Source organism: Microtus pennsylvanicus, chromosome 7, assembly GCF_037038515.1.
Source record: "Microtus pennsylvanicus isolate mMicPen1 chromosome 7, mMicPen1.hap1, whole genome shotgun sequence".
NCBI lineage: Eukaryota > Metazoa > Chordata > Mammalia > Rodentia > Cricetidae > Microtus > Microtus pennsylvanicus.
In genome coordinates, this window is record NC_134585.1 from 42,879,303 (window position 1) to 42,899,724 (window position 20,422).

Sequence of the window (20,422 nt, forward strand, 5' to 3'; positions counted from 1 at the left end):
GTGCCTGGTTTCAAAAGACACACTGTACAGAGATATGACAGGCTTCTCTCCAGGTCTGAAGTGCATAGAGAGTGAAGAAGAAATTGAAGGTGATTTTGAAACTTAGTGTGTTCCTACTTTGACAGTATTTGTAACAAAAGCATAAAAGTGAGATTTCTGTGTGGGTTTTAAGAGGTAGAAACCTCGTTCAAGTTGTGGGAGGTTTCTGTGGACTGACTTTAATTTCATTAGTAAAAGAAATGATGAAATTATAAAATAACAACACATCTATTACAAAGCAATTGTATTTGGTTATTAGCTTAGGATTTTTAACTCTGATGACTTTTCTGCTGGCTTGTTTTTTCTCTTTATAAAAGTTAGATTCTCAACATTGACAAGAGAACAGATGTGTGACACCTGTTGTTTTGCTTATTTACACAATGAGACTTTCCTGCTGGAGTTGCATACAGACATACAGGAGAATAGTCAAGAGAGTTTGATTTAAAAATTAGGCATCTACCCTACTTACTTTTCTCTCGTGGACCACAGTGACATCAAGCACTTATTTACACAAGTAGGTGTAAATTATGTGTATGTGTATTACCTGACTTTATGTCTATAACATTAAAAAGGTGCCCATATAGACCAGATGGCATCAGATTCCCTGGAACTGGATTTACAGCCAGCAGTGAGCTGCCTGATGAGGGTTCTGGGGACCAAACCTGGGTTCTCTCCAAAAGCAGCAAGTGCTGTTAACTACTGAGGCATCTCTTAGCCCTAACACCAGACTTTTACTTGACTCATTGCTATATCTCCACCCAATTAATGGTACGTAGTAGGGCTCTCATCATATCAATGAAATTAAGGAATAAAGTTTTCAGTTGATTCTTCCTGTGCTGTTCATATTTTCTGTGTACAAATATAGACTTTATGTTATAAAACATAATATGGAATTTTTCAAAACTTGTCTTTCTTAAAAATCCATTAGATTTTATAAAAGCTTTACAGATTTTGATAAGTGTACTAAAAATAAAAGGTAGTATCCAAAACTTACCTGGTCAGCTGTAGTAGTAGGAGCGGTGGGGCTACGTTCCCAGCACCCCGGCTGCCTGCTAGCTTATGCCTCAAAATAATTACATGGACACTGTATTCTTTTAAACACTGCTTGGCCCATTAACTCTAGCCCTTACAGGCTAATTCTCATATCCCGATCAACCCATCTCTAATAATCTGTGTAGCATCAGTCTTACCGGGAAAGATTCTAGCCTACGTCCATCCTGGGTTGGAGCTTCATCAATCGCGTGTGCCTCAGAGAGCAGAGCTATCTTGTCTGCCAGGGAGAGGGGAGCATGGCATCTCTGAGCTCACTTCCTCTTCCTCCCAGCATTCTGTTCTGTTTACTCCTCCCACCTATGTTTTAACCTATGAGACCAAGCAGTTTCTTTATTACTTAACCAATGACCTTCCTCCATCAGTCAGCAAAGGGTGGAGGAGAATATTTGGGTTACAAGTAGTGATCAGGACTAGGCATCCAGACATCTACTATGTTGTTGCTGTCATAGCAGTGAGAAATAGGTTTCAGGCAGGGCTACCTGCAGGATTTCAGAGGTTTGTTTTAGAAGGTCCACTGTTGTCTATGTAGACCTGTCAGTGCTGAGCACACACACAAGTATGCCTTTAAATTGTGTGGATCTGGATAGGAACTATCAATGTTCTGATAGGGATCTTGACAGGGGATAAATGAATATTTATGAGGAAGTGATGTGATATATAATGATCTGAGAGCCACACCCTGCACCTTGCTAGTAGATGACAAATTGTAGTAACAAAAACTTCTTGATCAAGCAAACCTGGACTTGAAACCAAGGCTTCCAGATGGATCATTCCACGAGCATTCATGCCTGTGGAATTACAAGACTTAGGGCCTAGGCAAGTGTGTCTCATCTTCCTCCTTCAATCATGTAGGTTCTGGGAGCAAACTCATTTCCTGAGGCTTGACAGCAAGTGCCTTTATTGACTGAACCATCTTGCCAGGCCAAGATATTTGCTTGGGTAGAAAGAGAAAATGTGTGTTTTTAAAATCAATGCTCCTAGTCTATTTTAATTTTTTTTTTTCAAATAGGCCGGGCTGTGGTGGTGCACGCCTTTAATCCCAGTACTCGCAGAGGCAGGTGAATCCTTGTTAGTTTGAGGCCAGCCTGGCCTACAAGAACTAGTTCCAGGACAGCTAGGACTGTTACACAGGGAAACCCTGTCTCAAAAAAAAAAGAAGAAAACCAAAAAAAAACCTTTTTTTTCCCAAATATTTAGGCATTTGTTACATACTCTGTACCCTGTAAATATTAGAAGCAGGCATATATTTCTGAACCATGAATATTAAAATAAATGCTACACATAAAATATGTTTTATTTTAGAAAATGAAACCACATAGAACAAATATTTTCTATACTTTATTAAAAATGTATTGTAGATGGCTTTGTACAGGCTTTTCAGATCACAATGGATTAGCAGTCCATTGCCTTAACCAATTGGCCACCTCGTCAGGACATGTACAGGCTTTTCAGAAAGCAATTCCAGGGTGTTAAGACACTTCTGCCTCTGCATACATTGTCTTGTGGCTCTAGGTTAGTCACTGACCTGAGAAGACTTGGGACATCTGTCTTAGAGCTTAACTTCAGCCATGAAAGGCAAAGCACTAAACTATGATAACACTGGAATTAATTGAATTAATTTACAAAACTATCTTGACAATCATCTTACCTAAACCTGAGGGGGCATATAGAAAACTGCCACATTCTAATATGAGGGTTGTTGGTTAAAGCCAAGGATGAAGAACTCCAAGGAGGTAAACAGTGGTAAACTTAGGGCAGCAACCAGCAGCCTAAACTCAGCCTTTGTCTGGGACAGAGACAGGGAGAAAAGAGTGAACAGACTCAAAAAGATATGGAAAAGTTATTTCCATGGCAATTTTATTGGTAGTCAACCCAGAAAATGCCTCCAGCATAAGTTTTAAAAAAAATCTAGAAAATACATGCTAGTGAAATACGAAAGTGGATGATAGAAATGAGGTAACCAACTGGATAGAAGAGAGATAGGTAGGTGGATGGTTGGATGGATGCATGAATGCATGGATAGATGATAGATAGATAAATAGACATACTGATAGATACATAAATATAAGATAGATAGATAGATAGATAGATAGATAGATAGATAGATAGATAGTAGGCAAGCAGACAGACAGATAGAAGAAGTCAAGTCCAAAAGAGTGGATCTGTAGGGAAATTAGAAGAGGTTCTGGGTAATGTGAAGTTAGGGAACCCAGTGAGTATTTACAAAAGGATGAAGGCTTAACTATTGGAAATTCAGAAAGGACTGAGTTAAAATGAGGAGTGAATGGATTCTTGTGTAAGTTCCTGCTAATCTCACTGAAAGATAGTGGCAGGAGGCTCAAGTACTCAAACATTTGAATGTTGTAAGTATACGGTGTTATACTTACAACACTCTGGATAAATAAGGTTAATGCTAAGTCTGTAATCCTCTGAGTGTCTCTGAAAAATTGTTGGGGGATGTCAAGATCTACTTGCGACGTTATCACTCTCTAGTTCTTTGTTGCTGTAACAGGAACCAAAGTTTTGATGAAAATGAATTTCTAAAACCATTTAACACTTCTCCTTTGCAGATACCAAATCAATCTGAGTAGAAGAGATAAATGTAGCTGCAAATTAGACTAATTATTCTTTAGCAGAAATAACAGCAGACATCTTCAGAGTACATAGTTCAATGTCAGTGAACCTAGCTTACAGGTGAATGAATCAAAACTTATAAATGTTCTGTAACTTGCACACAATTAGGAGAATTCACACAGGAAGTCATGATTTTAACTACTATGTTACAGTGCTAATTGATCAATTAAGAGAAATCCCCCAGTTAAATCATAGATCTTCCTGACAATTGGATCAAAATTAGCTATAGAATTTATTTGAACCAGAATACATTGATTCAACAATTGTGAACAGACAAGAAATAAAAGCTGTGATCAATTTGCAAGGTTGTGTGAGGATTAGGACTATGTCTGTACTAGAATTCAAAATAAATAAGACATACGACCAGATGTTTGGTGTTTAGAACCACACATACAGTTTTAACATTGAAATTGCTGCCTCTAGCTATTCATCCAGAAATATCTAGAATCTTGAATTAATTTCAAAATGCTGAATTGAGTATTTGGCGTGTGTATGTAGACTATCAAAGGTGGTGGGCTTACTGTTCAAGAGACTCTCTTGACAGAAGTTAGACATTTGTGTGATGAATTCTTTCATGATTGGCTCTTTATTAAAATGTAGATAATGGCAAATAAGTGATTTATGACTCTTGAATAGCTATTTCTAATAAAAGTGTATTTGTCAAGTAAAATTGAGGGATAAAGTACATTTTCCTTCCAAATTATTTCCATTTTTGCTAATTCACTACAGTAAAGTTAATTCAAACAATTCTAAATTTAGAAAAATTGTTATAGGTATCTAAATATATTTTATTTTATCTGTCACGGTTTTGTGTGTGTATGGATTTCTTGCATGCATTTATTCTATGTCTGATGTCCATGGAAGCAAGAATAGGGCATCATATCAGCTGAACTGGAGTAACAAATCAATGTGTGAGCTGCCTTGTGGGTGCTGGGACTCAAACCCAAGTCCTCTGGAAGAGTAGCCAGTGCTCTTAAGCACTGAGCAAACCCTACTGGCCCTCTATGGATTTTGTATGCTGAAACTTTCATTGTAATACCTGTAGAGTGAGAATATAAATTCTTAAAGGCAGTGATGTCAACAGACTATTATAAAATGTCCACTTGGCATTTCATGTATCAGTTTCCCTTTAAACAGTATGAAGAATGCATTTGTGCAGTTGTAATTTTAGGAGTGGAATGCAATCCCATAGCAAAATACTTCATGTAAAATATTATTATGTCAATCAACCCATAATATATAAATATAATATTCTCAAACAAAATCATGAACGATGGAATTGTGTTTAAAAATTCTGAATCATGGTATTTTATACCAAATATGTAGGCAATAAATGAAAAAATACAATAAGATATATTTAAAAGTGTACGTATTAAAGGATACAGTCAGTTGACTGAATGGAACCGTGTGAAATAAGAGAGAACATTTGTTAATTATAAGCTGATAAAGAGTCAAAAACTCAGAATATATGAAAGCACAACAACAGCTAATCATTAAAAAGAGAAAGTATGACTGTCATTTCTCCACAGAAGTCATAAGAATGGCCATAATGTACACAAAACATGTTTAGCATTATGAATCCTTAGGAAAAGACACATCAAAACCACAATGAGTCATTAGTATAGCATAACTATACTGTTATAGTTATAACATTAAAATAACCATTAGTATAGTTTCAATCAAAAAGAAAGAGAACAAGGAGTGTAACAGAGGATATGGAGAAATCAGTACCCTTCACTATTGGCCATGTGAATGGTGTGGGTGTTTTGGAAAAACGCCATGATGCTCCTTGGGAAACTAAAAGTTGGAGAACCATGTGCTTCACTTAGCATTTTCATCTTTGAACATATACCTGTAGGAGGAGGCCGATAGTTCGTCCTGGCCACCCAGAACTGAAATAATTACACAGGAACTGTAGTTATTAAATCATTGCATGTACCATTAGCTACAGCTTCTTATTGGCTCTTTTTTTAATTAATTTATTTTTTAAAATTTATTTATTTCTGTCTCCTCCCTGCCACAGCCTCCCATTTCCCTCCCCCTCCCCCAATCAAGTCCCCCTCCCTCATCAGCCCAAAGAGTAATCAGGGTTCCCTGACCTGTGGGAAGTCCAAGGACCACCCACCTTCATCCAGGTCTAGTAAGGTGAGCATCCAAACTGCCTAGGCTCCCACAATGCCAGTACATGCAGTAGGATCAAAAACCCATTGCCATTGTTCATGAGTTCTCAGTAGTCCTCATTGTCCACTATGTTCAGCAAGTCCGGTTTTATCCCATGCTTTTTCAGACCCAGGCCAGCTGGCCTTGGTGAGTTCCCGATAGAACATCCCCATTGTCTCAGTGTGTGGGTGCACCCCTCACGGTCCTGAGTTCCTTGCTCGTGTTCTCTCTCCTTCTGCTCCTGGTTTGGACCTTGAGATTTCAGTCCGGTGCTCCAATGTGGGTCTCTGTCTCCTTTCATCGCCTGATGAAGGTTAATATTCAGGAGGATGTCTATATGTTTTTCTTTGGGTTCACCTTCTTATTTAGCTTCTCTAGGTATAGTAGGAGCTGCGGGTTGCATTCCTGCCACCCCAGCTCCTGGTCGCCTGGCTAGCTTATGCCCCAAAATAATAACACACAAATTGTATTCTTTTAAACGCTGCTTGGCCCATTATATCTAGCCTCTTCTCGGCTAACTCTCGCACCTGGACTAGCCCATTTCTAATAAAGAGTGTAGCACCTCAAGGTGCGCTTACCAGGAAGATTCTAGCCTACATCCATCCTGGGTTGGAGGTTCATTGTGTGTGCCCCCGAGAGCTGAGCTATGGCATCTGTTTGAGGCATCTACCTCACTTCCTCTTCCTCCCAGCATTCTGTTCTGTTTACTCCACCCACCTAAGGGATGGCCTATCAAAATGGGCCAAGGCAGTTTGTTTATTACCAATGACCTTCCTCCATCATCTAGGATCACGAATTATAGGCTCAATGTCCTTTATTTATGGCTAGAAACCAAATATGAGTGAGTACATCCCATGTTCCTCTTTTTGGGTCTGGCTTACCTCACTCAGGATAGTGTTTTCTATTTCCTTCCATTTGCATGCAAAATTCAAGAAGTCATTGTTTTTTACTGCTGAGTAGTACTCTAATATGTATATATTCCATACTTTCTTCATCCATTCTTCCATTGAAAAGCATCTAGGTTGTTTCCAGGTTCTGGCTATTACAAACAATGCTGCTATTTACATAGTTGAGCATATACTTTTGTTGTATAATAGGGTGTCTCTTGGGTATATTCCCAAGAGCGGCATTGCTGGGTCCAGGGGTAGGTTGATCCTGAATTTCCTGAGAAATCACCACACTGCCTTCCAAAGTGGTTGCACAAGTTTGCATTCCCACCAGCAATGGATGAGTGTACCCCTTTCTCCACAGCCTCTCCAGCATAGGCTATCATTGGTGTTTTTTATTTTATTATTGGCTAACTCTTATATTAATTTAACCCATTTTTATTAATCTGTGTATTGTCACGTGGCAGTGGCTTACCAGGAAAGATTTAGCATGCCTGACTCTGGTGGCTTCATGGCGTCTCTTTCCCCACCTTCCTTCTCCCAGTATTCTGCCTAGCTTTTTCCACCTACCTAAGTTTTGCCCTATTCACAGGCCAAGGCACTTTCTTTATTCATTAATCAATGAAAGCAACCCATAGACAGCAGGACCCCTCACACCATATACCCAAGAGAATTGTAAGTGGAGGCACAGGTTGATGGCTGTACATCTTTGCTCAGAATGAGCCTTCAAAGCAGCCAATAGATGGAAACAAATGAATATCCACTGATGGATGATGAACAAAAATGGGCACTTGGGAACAGTGAAGTATCATCTAGCCCCAAACAAGAGAAATTCCTGACACACCTCTCAACACAAATGAGCTTTTAGGTTCTTATACTATTGGCCAGGAAAGCTCTTAGTCAGTTAATGCTTGATGCACATGCGTTAAGACCAGAGATCAGTTCCCAGAACTCATGTGAAAAACTGGATAGGGTGGTGTGTGCCTGTAAACCCAGTCATGGGGAAGAGAGCTCACTGACCAGTCAGCCTACTCTGAATGAAAGACCTTGTGTCACAAAGGAAGGCAGCTGGCTCCCAAGGAGTGACACCTGGTACTTACTGATCTCCACTTTCCACACATACACATGTATATGTGCACCCATAAGCCCAAAACTGTAGGCACCTTTGTGAGTACACACCACACACACACACACACACACACACACACACACACACACACACACACACACACACTACCACCACCACCACCAAAGATATCACATTAAGTAAAACAAAGTCACCAGAAGGCAAAGTGGAATTTGCAGAATCAACCAATATTCAGGTACCTACAGCAGTTCCATGTGTAGCAGGGAAAGTGGAATGATAACCGGGAATTGCGGACCATGAGATGGGAAGGTTTACTGAGCAGTCAAAGATACCCACTTCTGTGAACTGGCAAGAATTGCTGAGATGGATAGCTGTGGGGGTTGGAAAGCAGAGGCAATGACCTTAATTACACTGACATGCACACCTAGAAATGGTCAAAATACAAATTTTGCATTACAATATATTTTACCACAATTTTTCAAAATATTTATTTATTTATTTATTTATTATGTATACAATATTCTGTGAGTGTGTATGCCTGCAGGCCAGAAGAGGGCACCAGACCCCATTACAGATGGTTGTGAGCCACCATGTGGTTGCTGGGAATTGAACTCAGGACATTTGGAAGAACAGGCAATGCTCTAAACCTCTGAGCCATCTCTCCAGCCCCTTTACTACAATTTTTAAAATAAAAAAAAATCATTTGAGGGTAATGGCTTTACAACCATTGAAAAGGTGAGAAATCTTAAGTGAGGAGAATCTGTCATCATTAGTAGTTAATTGACTAATTAACTAAGAAAGATCTAGAAACATTTCCTGAGCACTCATAAAGATTAAAATATGTATTGAAACAGTTGCACTTTAGAGCATCATATACCCTAATATAAAATTATATGATATATAGAAATCAATTGTTGCACAAGTTTGCATTCACACCAGCAATGGATGAGGGTACCCCTTCCTCCAAAACCTCTCCAGCAAAGGCTATCATTGGTGTTTTTGATTTTAGCCAATCTGCCAGGTGTAAGATGATATCTCAAAGTTGTTTTGATTTGCATTTCCCTGATCGCTAAGGAGGTTGAGCATGACCTTAAGTGTCTTTTAGCCATTTGAACTTCTTCTGTTGAGAATTCTCTGTTCAGATCAGTGCCCCATTTTTTAATTGGGTAAAATAGCATTTTAAAGTCTAGTTTCTTGAGTTCCTTATATATTTTGGAGATCAGACCTTTGTCTGTTGCGGGGTTGGTGAAGATCTTCTCCCAGTCAGTGGGTTGCCTTTTTGTCTTAGTGACAGTGTCCTTTGCTTTTCAGAAGCTTCTCAGTTTCAGTAGGTCCCATTTATTCAATGTTGCCCTTAATGTCTGTGCTGCTGGGGTTATACCTAGGAAGTGATCGCCTGTGCCCATATGTTGGAAAGCAGTGTGGCGGTTTCTCAGGAAATTCGGGATCAACCTACCCCTGGACCCAGCAATGCCACTCTTGGGAATATACCCAAGAGATGCCCGATCATATGAAAAGGGCATTTGTTCAACAATGTTCATAGCAGCATTATTTGTAATAGCCAGAACCTGGAAACAACCTAGATGCCCTTCAATGGAAGAATGGATGAAGAAAGTGTGGAATATATACACATTAGAGTACTACTCAGCGGTAAAAACAAAGACTTCTCGAATTTTGCATGCAAATGGATGGAAATAGAAAACACTATCCTGAGTGAGGTAACCCAGACCCAAAAAGATGAACATGGGATGTACTCACTCATAATTGGGTTCTAGCCATAAATAAAGGTCAGTGAGTCTATAATTTGATATCCTAAAGAAGCTAAATAAGAAGGTGAACCCAAAGAAAAACATATAGCTATTCTCCTGGTTATGGGAAGTAGACAAGATTGCCGGGCAAAAAATTGGGATCTTGGGGGTGGGGTGGGAGGGGGGTACGGAGAGATGGGGAGAGAAAAGTGAGAAGGGTAGGATGGGGAGAACTAGGGGAAACGGGATGATTGGGATAAAGGAAGGTTGGATAGGGGAGCAGGGAAGCACATATCTTAATTAAGGGAGCCATCTTAGGGTTGGCAAGAGACTTGGACCTAGAGGGGCTCCCAGGTGCCCACGGCAAGGTCCCCAGTTAGTTCCTGGGGCAGCTGAGGATAGGGAACTTGAAATGACCCTATCCTATAGCCATACTGATGAATATCTTGCATATCACCATAGAACCTTCATCTGGTGATGGATGGAGATAGAGACAGAGACCCACACTGGAGCACTGGACTGAGCTCCCAAGGTTTCGATGAGTATCAGAATGAGGGAGAACATGAGCAAAGAAGTCAGGACCACGAGGGGTGCACCCACCCACTGAGACAGTGGAGCTGAATCTATTGGGAGCTCACCAAGGCCAGCTGGACTATGACTGAAAAAGCATGGGATAAAACCGGACTCTCTGAATATGGCGGACAATGAGGGCTGCTGAGAAGCCAAGGACAATGGCACTGGGTTTTGATCCTACTTCATGTTCTGGCTTTGTGGGAGCCTAGCCAGTTTGGATGTTCACCTTCCTAGACCAGGATGGAGGGGGGAGACTTTGGACTTTCCACAGGGCAGGGAACCCTGACTGCTCTTCAGACTGGAGAGGGAGGGGGAGAGGAGTGGGGGGAAGGGGAGAGGAGTGGGGGGAGAGGAGTGGGAGGCCGGGAGGAGGCGGAAATTTTTTTTTCAATAAAAAAAAATAAAAAATAAAAAAAAGAAATCAATTGTTTTCTCTTTGCTGCTACTGATTTTGTGGCTGTGATGGAGCAGAGTACAGAATCTCAACTTGAATGTTTCTGCCATTACAGATTCGTGGTCATTTGTTCCCATGGTTTCACGCCACAATGAGGCACACTGGCTCTTGGAAACTGTGGACCTGGGTGGCAATGTTCCTGCTTCCTGCTTTCACTTGTGTGACGGTCAGGGACAAGTCAGGTATGTGGGTCACCTCTCTCCTTGAATGATAAATGCTATCTATAGTCCTTAAATCATTAAAAAAAATCCATCAAAGCAAATCTTGTTAAGATTGGAGAGGCTACAGATTAGATCTACTGATCCAGAAAAGAGAAATCATTGTTTTCTACCACTGACCTTCAGAAAGTGCCCATGGTGAACTTCCAGGTTTTTTCAGATGCATCCTATCTTTTTCTGTAATTGGAACTTGTAAGTGTGATTATATGCTTGCATGTCTCTGTGCGTCTATATGATATTATCTCACATTTTAGCCTCTAAGAATTATTTGTTCAAGTTATAAGTCAAAAACCTCACCACTAATTAGGATTAACAAGGATGTGTCTGCCCTTAATTAAGAAAAAGTGAAAAACAGTCTCTGAAGTGTAAAAAGAAATAGAGTTTAATTATACGTCGGCTTTGCGGTGTCTCAGATGAGAGAAACAAAGGGCGGGCAATCTTTACAGTATCCAAGAAATAGATAACATTTATTTTCAAGTGTTAAATTTATGAATCTTCTCTTAAATACTCCCAAACGTCTTTCCAGCAATTTGGAGCACTCATTTTTATCACTGACTTTTAAAATTAATCGTGCCTATATAGATCATCAACCTTCATGCATTTCATGTTGCAAAGTTGAAGTGAATATATAAGGTCATTTGCTAAGGAAAGATCACGTGGAATGTACTCTAACAATAACCACAGAAGGTGATCTATCCTGAGATCTGCAGACTGAATCTTTCTGTGTATGTTCTTCAGAATATTGCTTAATAATTTTGATGAATAAGACAACTTCCATCTCATTAAGGTCTTTTAGTTTATACACATACAAAATAAAAACTGTCACCTATAACCATTTAGCAAATCTTTGTACATCTTGATCATTTATCACTAACTTCAGAGGAATCCCATTTCCTAAAAACAATTCACGCAAAAATTAAAATTTTCTATTACGTATTTATGATACTCTGTGCTTGTCACTTGGTCTTGAGGGAATGTGACTTTTTTCAGGGAGAACTATGATGCCCAACAACTGCAGCCATGTTAGAGTAGAAAGTTACTTAGAGAAAGCAACTATATTCTGATAATCTGCTCCTTTAAATTTTTGTTTTGTTAGGAAGCGAAGGTGCTATCTTTTGCAATTTAACATGAGTAGGTGGGCTTCCTTTACCTAGAATGGAGGATAAATCTTTAGCTGAGTGGTACCGCGTTTTTGGCCATGCTAGTATGTAGGAAATAGCTTTGCGTAGAAACATGGTTTGAAGGATTTACACAAACGACTCTGGTTATAGCAAGAGCAAGAATCACAGCAGGTACTGATCCTGACTGTCTAGCAGAGATTCCCATTTGCCGTGGAAGCCATGGTAAAGTCAGTACTTTGCATCTTTGACAAGCCAACCATTTGAGTCTAATGCAGGATGACTGTGAAGCACTTGGGAAAATACTCACTGTTGGGATAATTAAATGCCAATTTTTCTGTACTATTCTTTATCTGGTTATCTTCTGTTATTTTATTTTAATCTCCAGCTTTAATAACTCATTTATTGTAAGAAGAACACTTACCAGGTTTTCTACTTTGTAAAAAGTACACTAAAATATGTTCTTCTATACAAGTACAGAAAGCATTATTAACCAAAATGGCCCTGTCTACTGAATATCCCTAGAACTCAATCATTTCACATAACCCAAATTCCATATTTTGGAATTTTTCTGAATGTTTTACTTTTCTACATTGAATATCACAGTTCTTTGAATAAGGTATATTGTATATAAAACTACCCAAATGTAATCTAGCCTCAAATATCTAACTGAATTGGTTTCTTTGAAAGATTTTCTTTCTAAGAAGCTGAATTGTAATAAGATTCACAAAACAGGTAGCACTAAAGGAAATTAATTTAGAAAACACCAAGTTTTCTCATGTCATTTGGCAGAGCAAGAAGTGTATTTGGGCCTGCCATGGGAAATTGCTTCATCTCAAATATCATTTACATTAATTGAAAATGTCAGCACACTACCATCCCTGGGACAGTTGGAGAACATGACACACTGGGCCTGGCCTGGCAGGAGACTCTTCTTGTGTCGTGTCTTGTGTGTCTGATTCACGGGGCAAGATTCCCGTTTTAGTTTCCTCATGTGCAGACCTGTGTGTGTGGTCACTAACCATTTACCGGAGGGAAGTGATTACATCTAAAAATAAAATCTAGCAAATCTGTGGGAGAGGCTAGGGTTTCAGTTCTGGACTTGGTGAGGTTGTCAACAGTTTACAGTTAAAACTAATGTAATAAAGGGTAACTCGAGGCTTCACTGCCGTCCTCTGCTCGATGGCAGCCTTAATGAGGACCCGGAATATCGTTATGAGTGGGACAGACTTCAAAAATAATATGGGAGAGTCCATAATATCATAAACTGAAAAATCTTGAATTCAGCTATTTCCCATTTTTGATCATTTTGCTTTATATTCAGATTGTGGAAAAAGATACATTTGTGTATTTTCATGATATTGATAAATTTCAACTTTGACAGCTTCAGCTCAGCTTTCAGGGCAGAGAAGAAAAATGTATTAACATATACAATATTCGACAACCTTTAAATTGGCTTTAATCGGTTGCTTAAAACTGAATCCTCTATGATAGAAATGTCCATATTCACATGGTTAGTTTCGTCTCTTAATGTGGCCTTAAACGTGAGTACTGAATTATTATAAGAAATCCTAAAATCCCAGAGTGAAAAGCCTAGATAAAATAGATGGTAGGGTGCCATCTAAGAGAATATTTTTCAAACAGTTTTCCAACTTCATGTACTCTCTGGTATGAAGGATTCTCACAGGCTGAAAGCTAAACACAGAAACCTCACTACGTCCATTCTCTACCAGCTTAGAGGTAAAAGTCATTGTTCTGAAATATAGCTTATATTTGTAGACAGAAAAATCTCCCATTAACCCCATATAGAAATTTGTCTTCTCAATTTTTAGTAAATCTCAGTGCTCATATGGGTCCACCTAAAATCCCTCATAGGGACACATCCAGTACTTATCGCCCGCATGGGACCAGAGAACATGCTCCTTACCAGGTATTTTTTTTTGGAGGAAGAGGTTTGAATCAAAGATAAGTAGTGGAGATACTTTTGTGACCTCTTGTGACCTTTCCCCAAAATAGCTATGACTCTTTTTTTCCCCCCATTGGCAGCTTTTTTTTTCATAGTAGTTTGTTATATTATAGCCCAGCATGCTTTGTCTACTTTTGTTAGGCTTTGATTTACTTTCTCAAATGCCTGGGCTACATAGAAAGTAGTACACAGAGATCTGAAGCACAACTAGGAACAATGAGTAAGCCGGCCCCTTGGCTGCCTCTATCCAATAAGAATTCTGTTTTAGCTTTTGAAAAATACGAGAGATAGCTCAGTCAGTAAAAGGCTTACCTTTCAAGCTAAATGACCCGAGTTTGATCCCCCAAGAATGCACCCCCCTTTTTTAAAGCCCATCCTTGTAACTTTGACTCTTGGGAGGAAGAGACAGTCAAAGTCTTGAGACCTGCAGGCCAGCTACCTAGACTACATAGTGCAGTCCAGACATCTGGCCAGTCCTCTGGCTTCCTCCCTCCCTCCCTCCCTCCCTCCCTCCCTCCCTCCCTCCCTCCCTCCCTCCCTCCCTTCCCTCCCTCCCTCCCTCCCTCCCTCCTTCCTTCCCTCTCTCCCTCCCTCCCTCCCTCCCTCCTTCCCTCCCTCCTTCCTTCTTTCCCTCTCTCCCTCCATCCCTTCCTCCCTCCTTCCTTCCCTCTCTCCCTCTCTCCTTCCCTCCCTCCCTCCTTCCCTCCTTCCTTCCTTCCCTCCCTCCCTCCTTCCTTCCTTCCTCCCTTCCCTCCTTCCCTCCTTCCTTCCCTCCCTCCCTCCCTCCTTCCTTCCTTCCTTCCCTCCCTCCCTCCCTCCTTCCTTCCTTCCTTCCTTCCATCCTTCCCTCCCTCCTTCCTTCCTTCCCTCCTTTCTTCCTTCCTTCCCTCCCTCCCTCCTTCCCTCCTTCCTTCCTTCCATCCTTCCCTCCCTCCTTCCCTCCTTCCTTCCTTCCCTCCTTCCTTCCTTCCCTCTCTCCCTCCTTCCCTCCTTCCTTCCTTCCCTCCTTCCTTCCTTCCCTCCTTCCTTCCCTCCTTCCTTCCTTCCCTCCTTCCTTCCTTCCCTCCTTCCTTCCCTCCTTCCTTCCTTCCCTCCCTCCCTCCTTCCCTCCTTCCTTCCTTCCCTCCCTCCTTCCTTCCTTCCCTCCTTCCTTCCCTCCTTCCTTCCTTCCCTCCCTCCCTCCCCCCTTCCTTCCTTCCCTCCCTCCCTCCTTCCCTCCTTCCTTCCTTCCCTCCCTCCTTCCTTCCTTCCCTCCTTCCTTCCTTCCCTCCTTCCTTCCTCCTTCCTTCCTTCCCTCCTTCCTTCCCTCTCTTCCTCCCTCCCTCCTTCCTTCCTTCCCTCCCTCCCTCCCTTCTTCCTTCCTTCCTTCCTTCCTTCCTTCCTTCCTTCTCCCTCTGTTGATAAAGATTTTAATTGGCGTATAATATTTGTATGTATTTCTGGGATGCACTGTGATAGTTCAATTGTGCATATATATGTGTGATGACAAATGAGACTAAAAAGATTTATATATTCTTAAACATTTCTTTGTGCTGGGAAGTCTTGAAATTCTATTTTCTCTCTACTTATACAATTTCTAATAAATTATTGTTAGCCGTAGTTGCTCCTTCTCTAGGACTGAACACTGAAATCCATTCCCACCTCCTGTTCCTTCATCCTTCAGTATTAGTTGCTTTTCCAGTTACTGAAACAGAGCATCTGACATAAACCACTAAGGGTTTATTTTGGCCCATAGTTTAAGGGTTCGGTTTCCAGCATGTCCAGGAAGTCATGGTACCAGAAGACTGAGGTGACTGGTCACATTGCCGCTCAGATAGGAAGTAGAGAAATGAATGTTGGTGTTTTTGCTTCTTTTCTCCTCTTATTATGAGTCCCGCACACAATCCTATGGAATGATGTTGCCCATACTTGGGCTGGGTCATCTCACTGCAATTAACCTAACTGAAGTGCCCTATAGATATACCAAGCAGTTTGTTTTCTGGTGATCCTAGATCCTTCCAAGTTGCCATTCACCTTCACACCAGCTTCGATTCTTGTGACTACTATTTTACCCTAGCACCAACATGTGAACAAGAACACACAGTATTTTTCTTTCTACGGCAGGTTTATTCCACTTGATATGAGGTCCTCCATTTCTGCTCATGTTTCTACCAATGACAAGATTCCACTCATCTTCATGGTTAAAATTTCTGCATTTTCTTTGTCCCATTATTTGTCAATAGACATTTTGGTTATTTCTATAGCTTGACTGTTATGAATAATATTGTAATAGATATAGAAATATACATCTTTTGGTGTAAGAATTCCAGTTCACTTGGGAATGTCTTATAGTGGGGTAGTTGGATCATATTTAGTTCTATTTTATATTTCCCAAGGAGCGCCATAGTATTTCCCTCAAAAAATGTAATAACACATTTGTATTAACAGTGAACAAGAGATCCCCTTTCTCTTCACCATCCCCATCTATTTCTTGTCTTCATGATGGTTAAAATTGGAACAAGATGTTCTCACTGAGTTTCAATCTGCATTTCCATGATGATTGGTGATGGTGAAACGTTTTAAATGCATTTGTTTGCAATGCATTTGTCAGCGTCTTTTCTGCTGTCGAGACTTTAGAGTCGTATGTTCTGGTTATTAACTATCAACCTCCAGAAAAAGATGAAAAGTTTGCAGTCATTTCCTCACATTCTGTGTGCTGTCTCTTTACTGTATTGATTGCTTCTGTGTTGTACCCAGCTTCCCAGTTTTATACACTCCCATGCCCTTAATTCATGAACTTCTGTTCAGCCATTTGAATTATTTAGTGGCTCCTCAGTCTGAACACTTCTAGCTCCTCCTACCTGCCGCTGATTAATACGCATGCTGTCTAATGAACCCTTCTCTCACCACCACGGCTTGTTGATTCTTGCAGTTCATCCTTTCTGCCTTTCCCCATCCCTGCTGTTATCTTTGTAGTCCATCCTAAAATCATCTCTGGGCTCACAGAGTGTGGGAAAGTGGCCAGATAAAATCTCAAGAACCAAGCTAAGTTTGAAGTTTAGATAAATAGCAAATGATGCTTTCAAGCATGCCTGGATGTTCTAGACATTGTATCAGACATACTGACGTTAAAATATTATCATTATGTATCTGGTATTTGATTATGAATCTTCCGTTTATCCACTATATTGGGCAATCCTATATGATGTAATACAAGAATCAGACAGGCAGGGAAGGCTGGGCTCATGCAGGGGCTTTTAAGTGGAAACACAAAGGCTGTGAGAATAAGGCATGGACACCCGAGAAGCAGCCAGCACAAAGGTTCTGAGACCGATTAATGCTCAACATGAGGGAGAAATGTCACAAAGACAGGAGAAAGGAGTCAAAGGAATGAGGGGCAGGGGAGTAGAGGGTCGGGGACAGGGGATAGGGGCACATGCTACTGTGTTTTGTGATTGTAAATCATCTGATTTCTAAGTCTGCAAAGTCAAAAGCTGGACCATGGACTCTGGCACATTTACCAGAGCAATGTACGCTGTCTTGTGAGTTCTCCTGGAAAAAAGTGCTTTGTTTGTTTATTCCCAGATAACATACAAATGGTGGACTTCTAGATTTATGGTGGACAGTCTCTCTCAGAAAGACTTAAGTCATGATTATCTGAGACCTATGACAGCGTCATCCCTTATCCACAAGAGATATATTGCAAGGCTTCCAGTGGGTGTTTGAAGTTATGGGTAGCAGTAAATTCTGCATACACTGTTTTTCCTATGTATACATTACTTACCTATAATGAAGACCTATCTATAGATTAGTACTAGTGAGAGATTGACAGCAATAGCTGGCACTAAAATAAAATTTAAAAACCCCAATATTCTGAAATTAAATTTAAATTAAAAAATTATTTCTAGATTTTTCCATTTAATATTTGCATATTTCAATTCATTTTGAGTTCCTAAGATTTTGTAATGTAAAACCCAAGGTGTGGGGAGCTACTGTTAAAATGCAAATGTTCAGAGATGATGTACACTTTATTCTTATCTTTGTTTCAATTTTTGGATATATCTATTTTATTCTATGTGTTTAGTGTCTTGTTTGCATATATGCGTGTGCATCATATGAGTGTCTGTCTGGTGTCTGCATACTTCAGAAGTGTTGGATCTCCTAGAACTGGAATTTGAGATGGTTGGAAGCTGCCAGGTGGGTGTTAGGAACCCAGTCCTGGTCCTCGGCAAGAACAAGTGCTTTTAACTATGAGCCGTCTCTCCAGCCTCAGATACATACATTTTAGCAAAGATAAATATAAATTATATCCTTACCAAGCATAGGACACATTTTCTTTTCCTATAATTTGTGAAGTGTTCTGTAAGTAATGCAAAGGCCTGTCTGTCAACTGAAAAGGTCTAACAGAACACGCTGGCCTTAATTTTTCATGACTCTGAAAATTCAGTTTTCCCCTTTGCCTTAGTATATACAAAAATGAATTCACCTTTTGCTTTTCCTAAGCTGGACTCACAAAGTTTCCTAGTTCATATTTGGCATGACCACCAGTAAACAAACACAGACTGCTTAGATATTAATCAGTTGAAAAGACAAACTTGAAACAATAGATTTTAGCTGGTCTTAGATATGAGAAGCAAGAGGACACCAAAAATATAAAAGAAAAAAAAAGGTGAAAGGAGATTTTCAACATGTCAAGTATTTTAGTGAATACCATAATAAAATGTAAATTCACATCATTCAGAGTAGAAAACTCTGTATCATAGGAGCGAGCATGTATTTAAGATGTGCAAACTTTTTTTTTTGACCCAAAGTGCCGTTTGTTTTTGTTTTATGTGTTTTAGGGATCTTGTCCAAAAATCCTTTCTTATAACCATATTGCTATACATACTTTCAATGTTTCTGTGCATCATTAAAAACATTTTTATGAGGCTGGTGAGATGGGTCAGTGGTTAAGAGAGCACTCACTGATCTGTCAGAGGCTCTGGGTTCAATTCCCAGTACCTTCATGACAGGCTAAGAGCAGCCTGTGACTTTAGTACCATGACATTCAGTGCCCTCTTCTGGCTTCTGAGAGTACTGCATTCATGTGGTACACAAGCATACACACAGGCAAACCACTCAAACACACACATATATTTTAAAATGTCTTTAAGAAGAAAAGCAAACCAGTCCCAAGATCTAGTAGGTCATGCCTACTGGTAAAATGAGGACCAGAACTAATAGATTAGATCTATTAGTGTGTATTGTGAAACGGGATTCATTTCTTAAGTACATAGCTAAAACAGATGATGGGAACAAATACATTTCATTAAAGAATGAAAAGAGTCTTACATTTTTGGTTGTGAGCCTAGCCTTTAATGGCTAAGCCATTTCTCCAGCCCAAGCTGGGTGGTGGTGGCACACACCTTTAATCCCAGCACTCTGGAGGCAGAGACAGGTGGATGTACATGAGTTCGAGATCAGCCTTCTCTACAGAGCAAATTCCAAGACAAGCTCCAAAGCTACAGAAAAGTCCTGTCTTGAAAAAAATCACATATATGTAAAAAAGAATGGAAAGAGTTTTTAGGTTGTCATTATTTTGTTTAAAATATGCTTTTGAGAGATGTTCAATACAGAATGAGAGAAAGTTGGTTTGCAGGAAATGCGTTTTTCTCTACCCTCTCATTGAGTAGCTGCATGACATATTTTTCTAGGATGATTCTTTCAGATGACCAGGAAACAAGAGTGTTAAAAGATGTTATTCAATCAAGTCATGGTATATGCTAAGCTGAGCTAGATGACTTCCCTTTTGTTTCCTGTGGCTCCTTTCAGTACCCCATCTATCCTGGAGACTGCCCAGGTCTTTCAAGTCATGTAAAAGAGGAAATGAAGCCTGACAATCATTAACATTAACACTTTAGCATGCATTGGTTAAAGCTACTTTTATTTGCTTTTGAAAAGCTGTTGAGTTCGGCAAGCAATGTATCATCCATAGAAAGATGATATTCATTACTCTGAAATACTCCTGAGAGCCTCTGAGGGACAGAGTTGTTGTGCTTGGTCCTGTCTGCCTAAGAAAACATTTGAATCTTAGGCATAAGTCTAAAGATATATTAATATTAAAGTACACCTGTATATTTATATGTTTATATTTGAATAAATTAACATGCCCAACTTGTGATACTGTTACTTCTACCGTTTTGTATTATAATGTATATGTCACTATTTAAATTGATTAGCATTGCTAGCTTATGATAGGAAATGCCACTACTTCTTTCTTCATTTTTATGCAATGAATTCATATATCTTCATGAATTTATCTTATTACCCCTGAAATCTTAAAACACTTAGTTTTAATTTGTTTTGTTCAGCTGTTCACAACAAAGCATGTGTTTTAAAGGTAGGAAACAGCATTAATGTTTTATAAATGAAATACTTTTAGTGGGGAAATACATACATATTGCTGGGAATGTTGAATCTCATTTATTCCAAAGCAATGTGTTTATTCTGTTGACATCAACATATAT

General features: G+C 39.8%; 1 protein-coding gene across 2 annotated transcripts in view; it reads left to right on the forward strand.

The window, feature by feature from the left end:
- Col19a1 (collagen type XIX alpha 1 chain) overlaps positions 1-20,422 on the forward strand; it is a 310,539-nt gene that overhangs the window by 3,901 nt on the left and 286,216 nt on the right. Inside the window, exon 2 of one of the 2 annotated variants that reach the window (XM_075980561.1) lies at positions 10,691-10,817. In XM_075980561.1, coding sequence (XP_075836676.1) covers positions 10,727-10,817 — 91 coding nt within the window. In that variant the 5' untranslated portion in view covers positions 10,691-10,726. Of the gene's footprint in view, positions 1-10,690; positions 10,818-20,422 lie in introns of those variants that run through there. The other variant, XM_075980562.1, reaches the window with a different exon arrangement.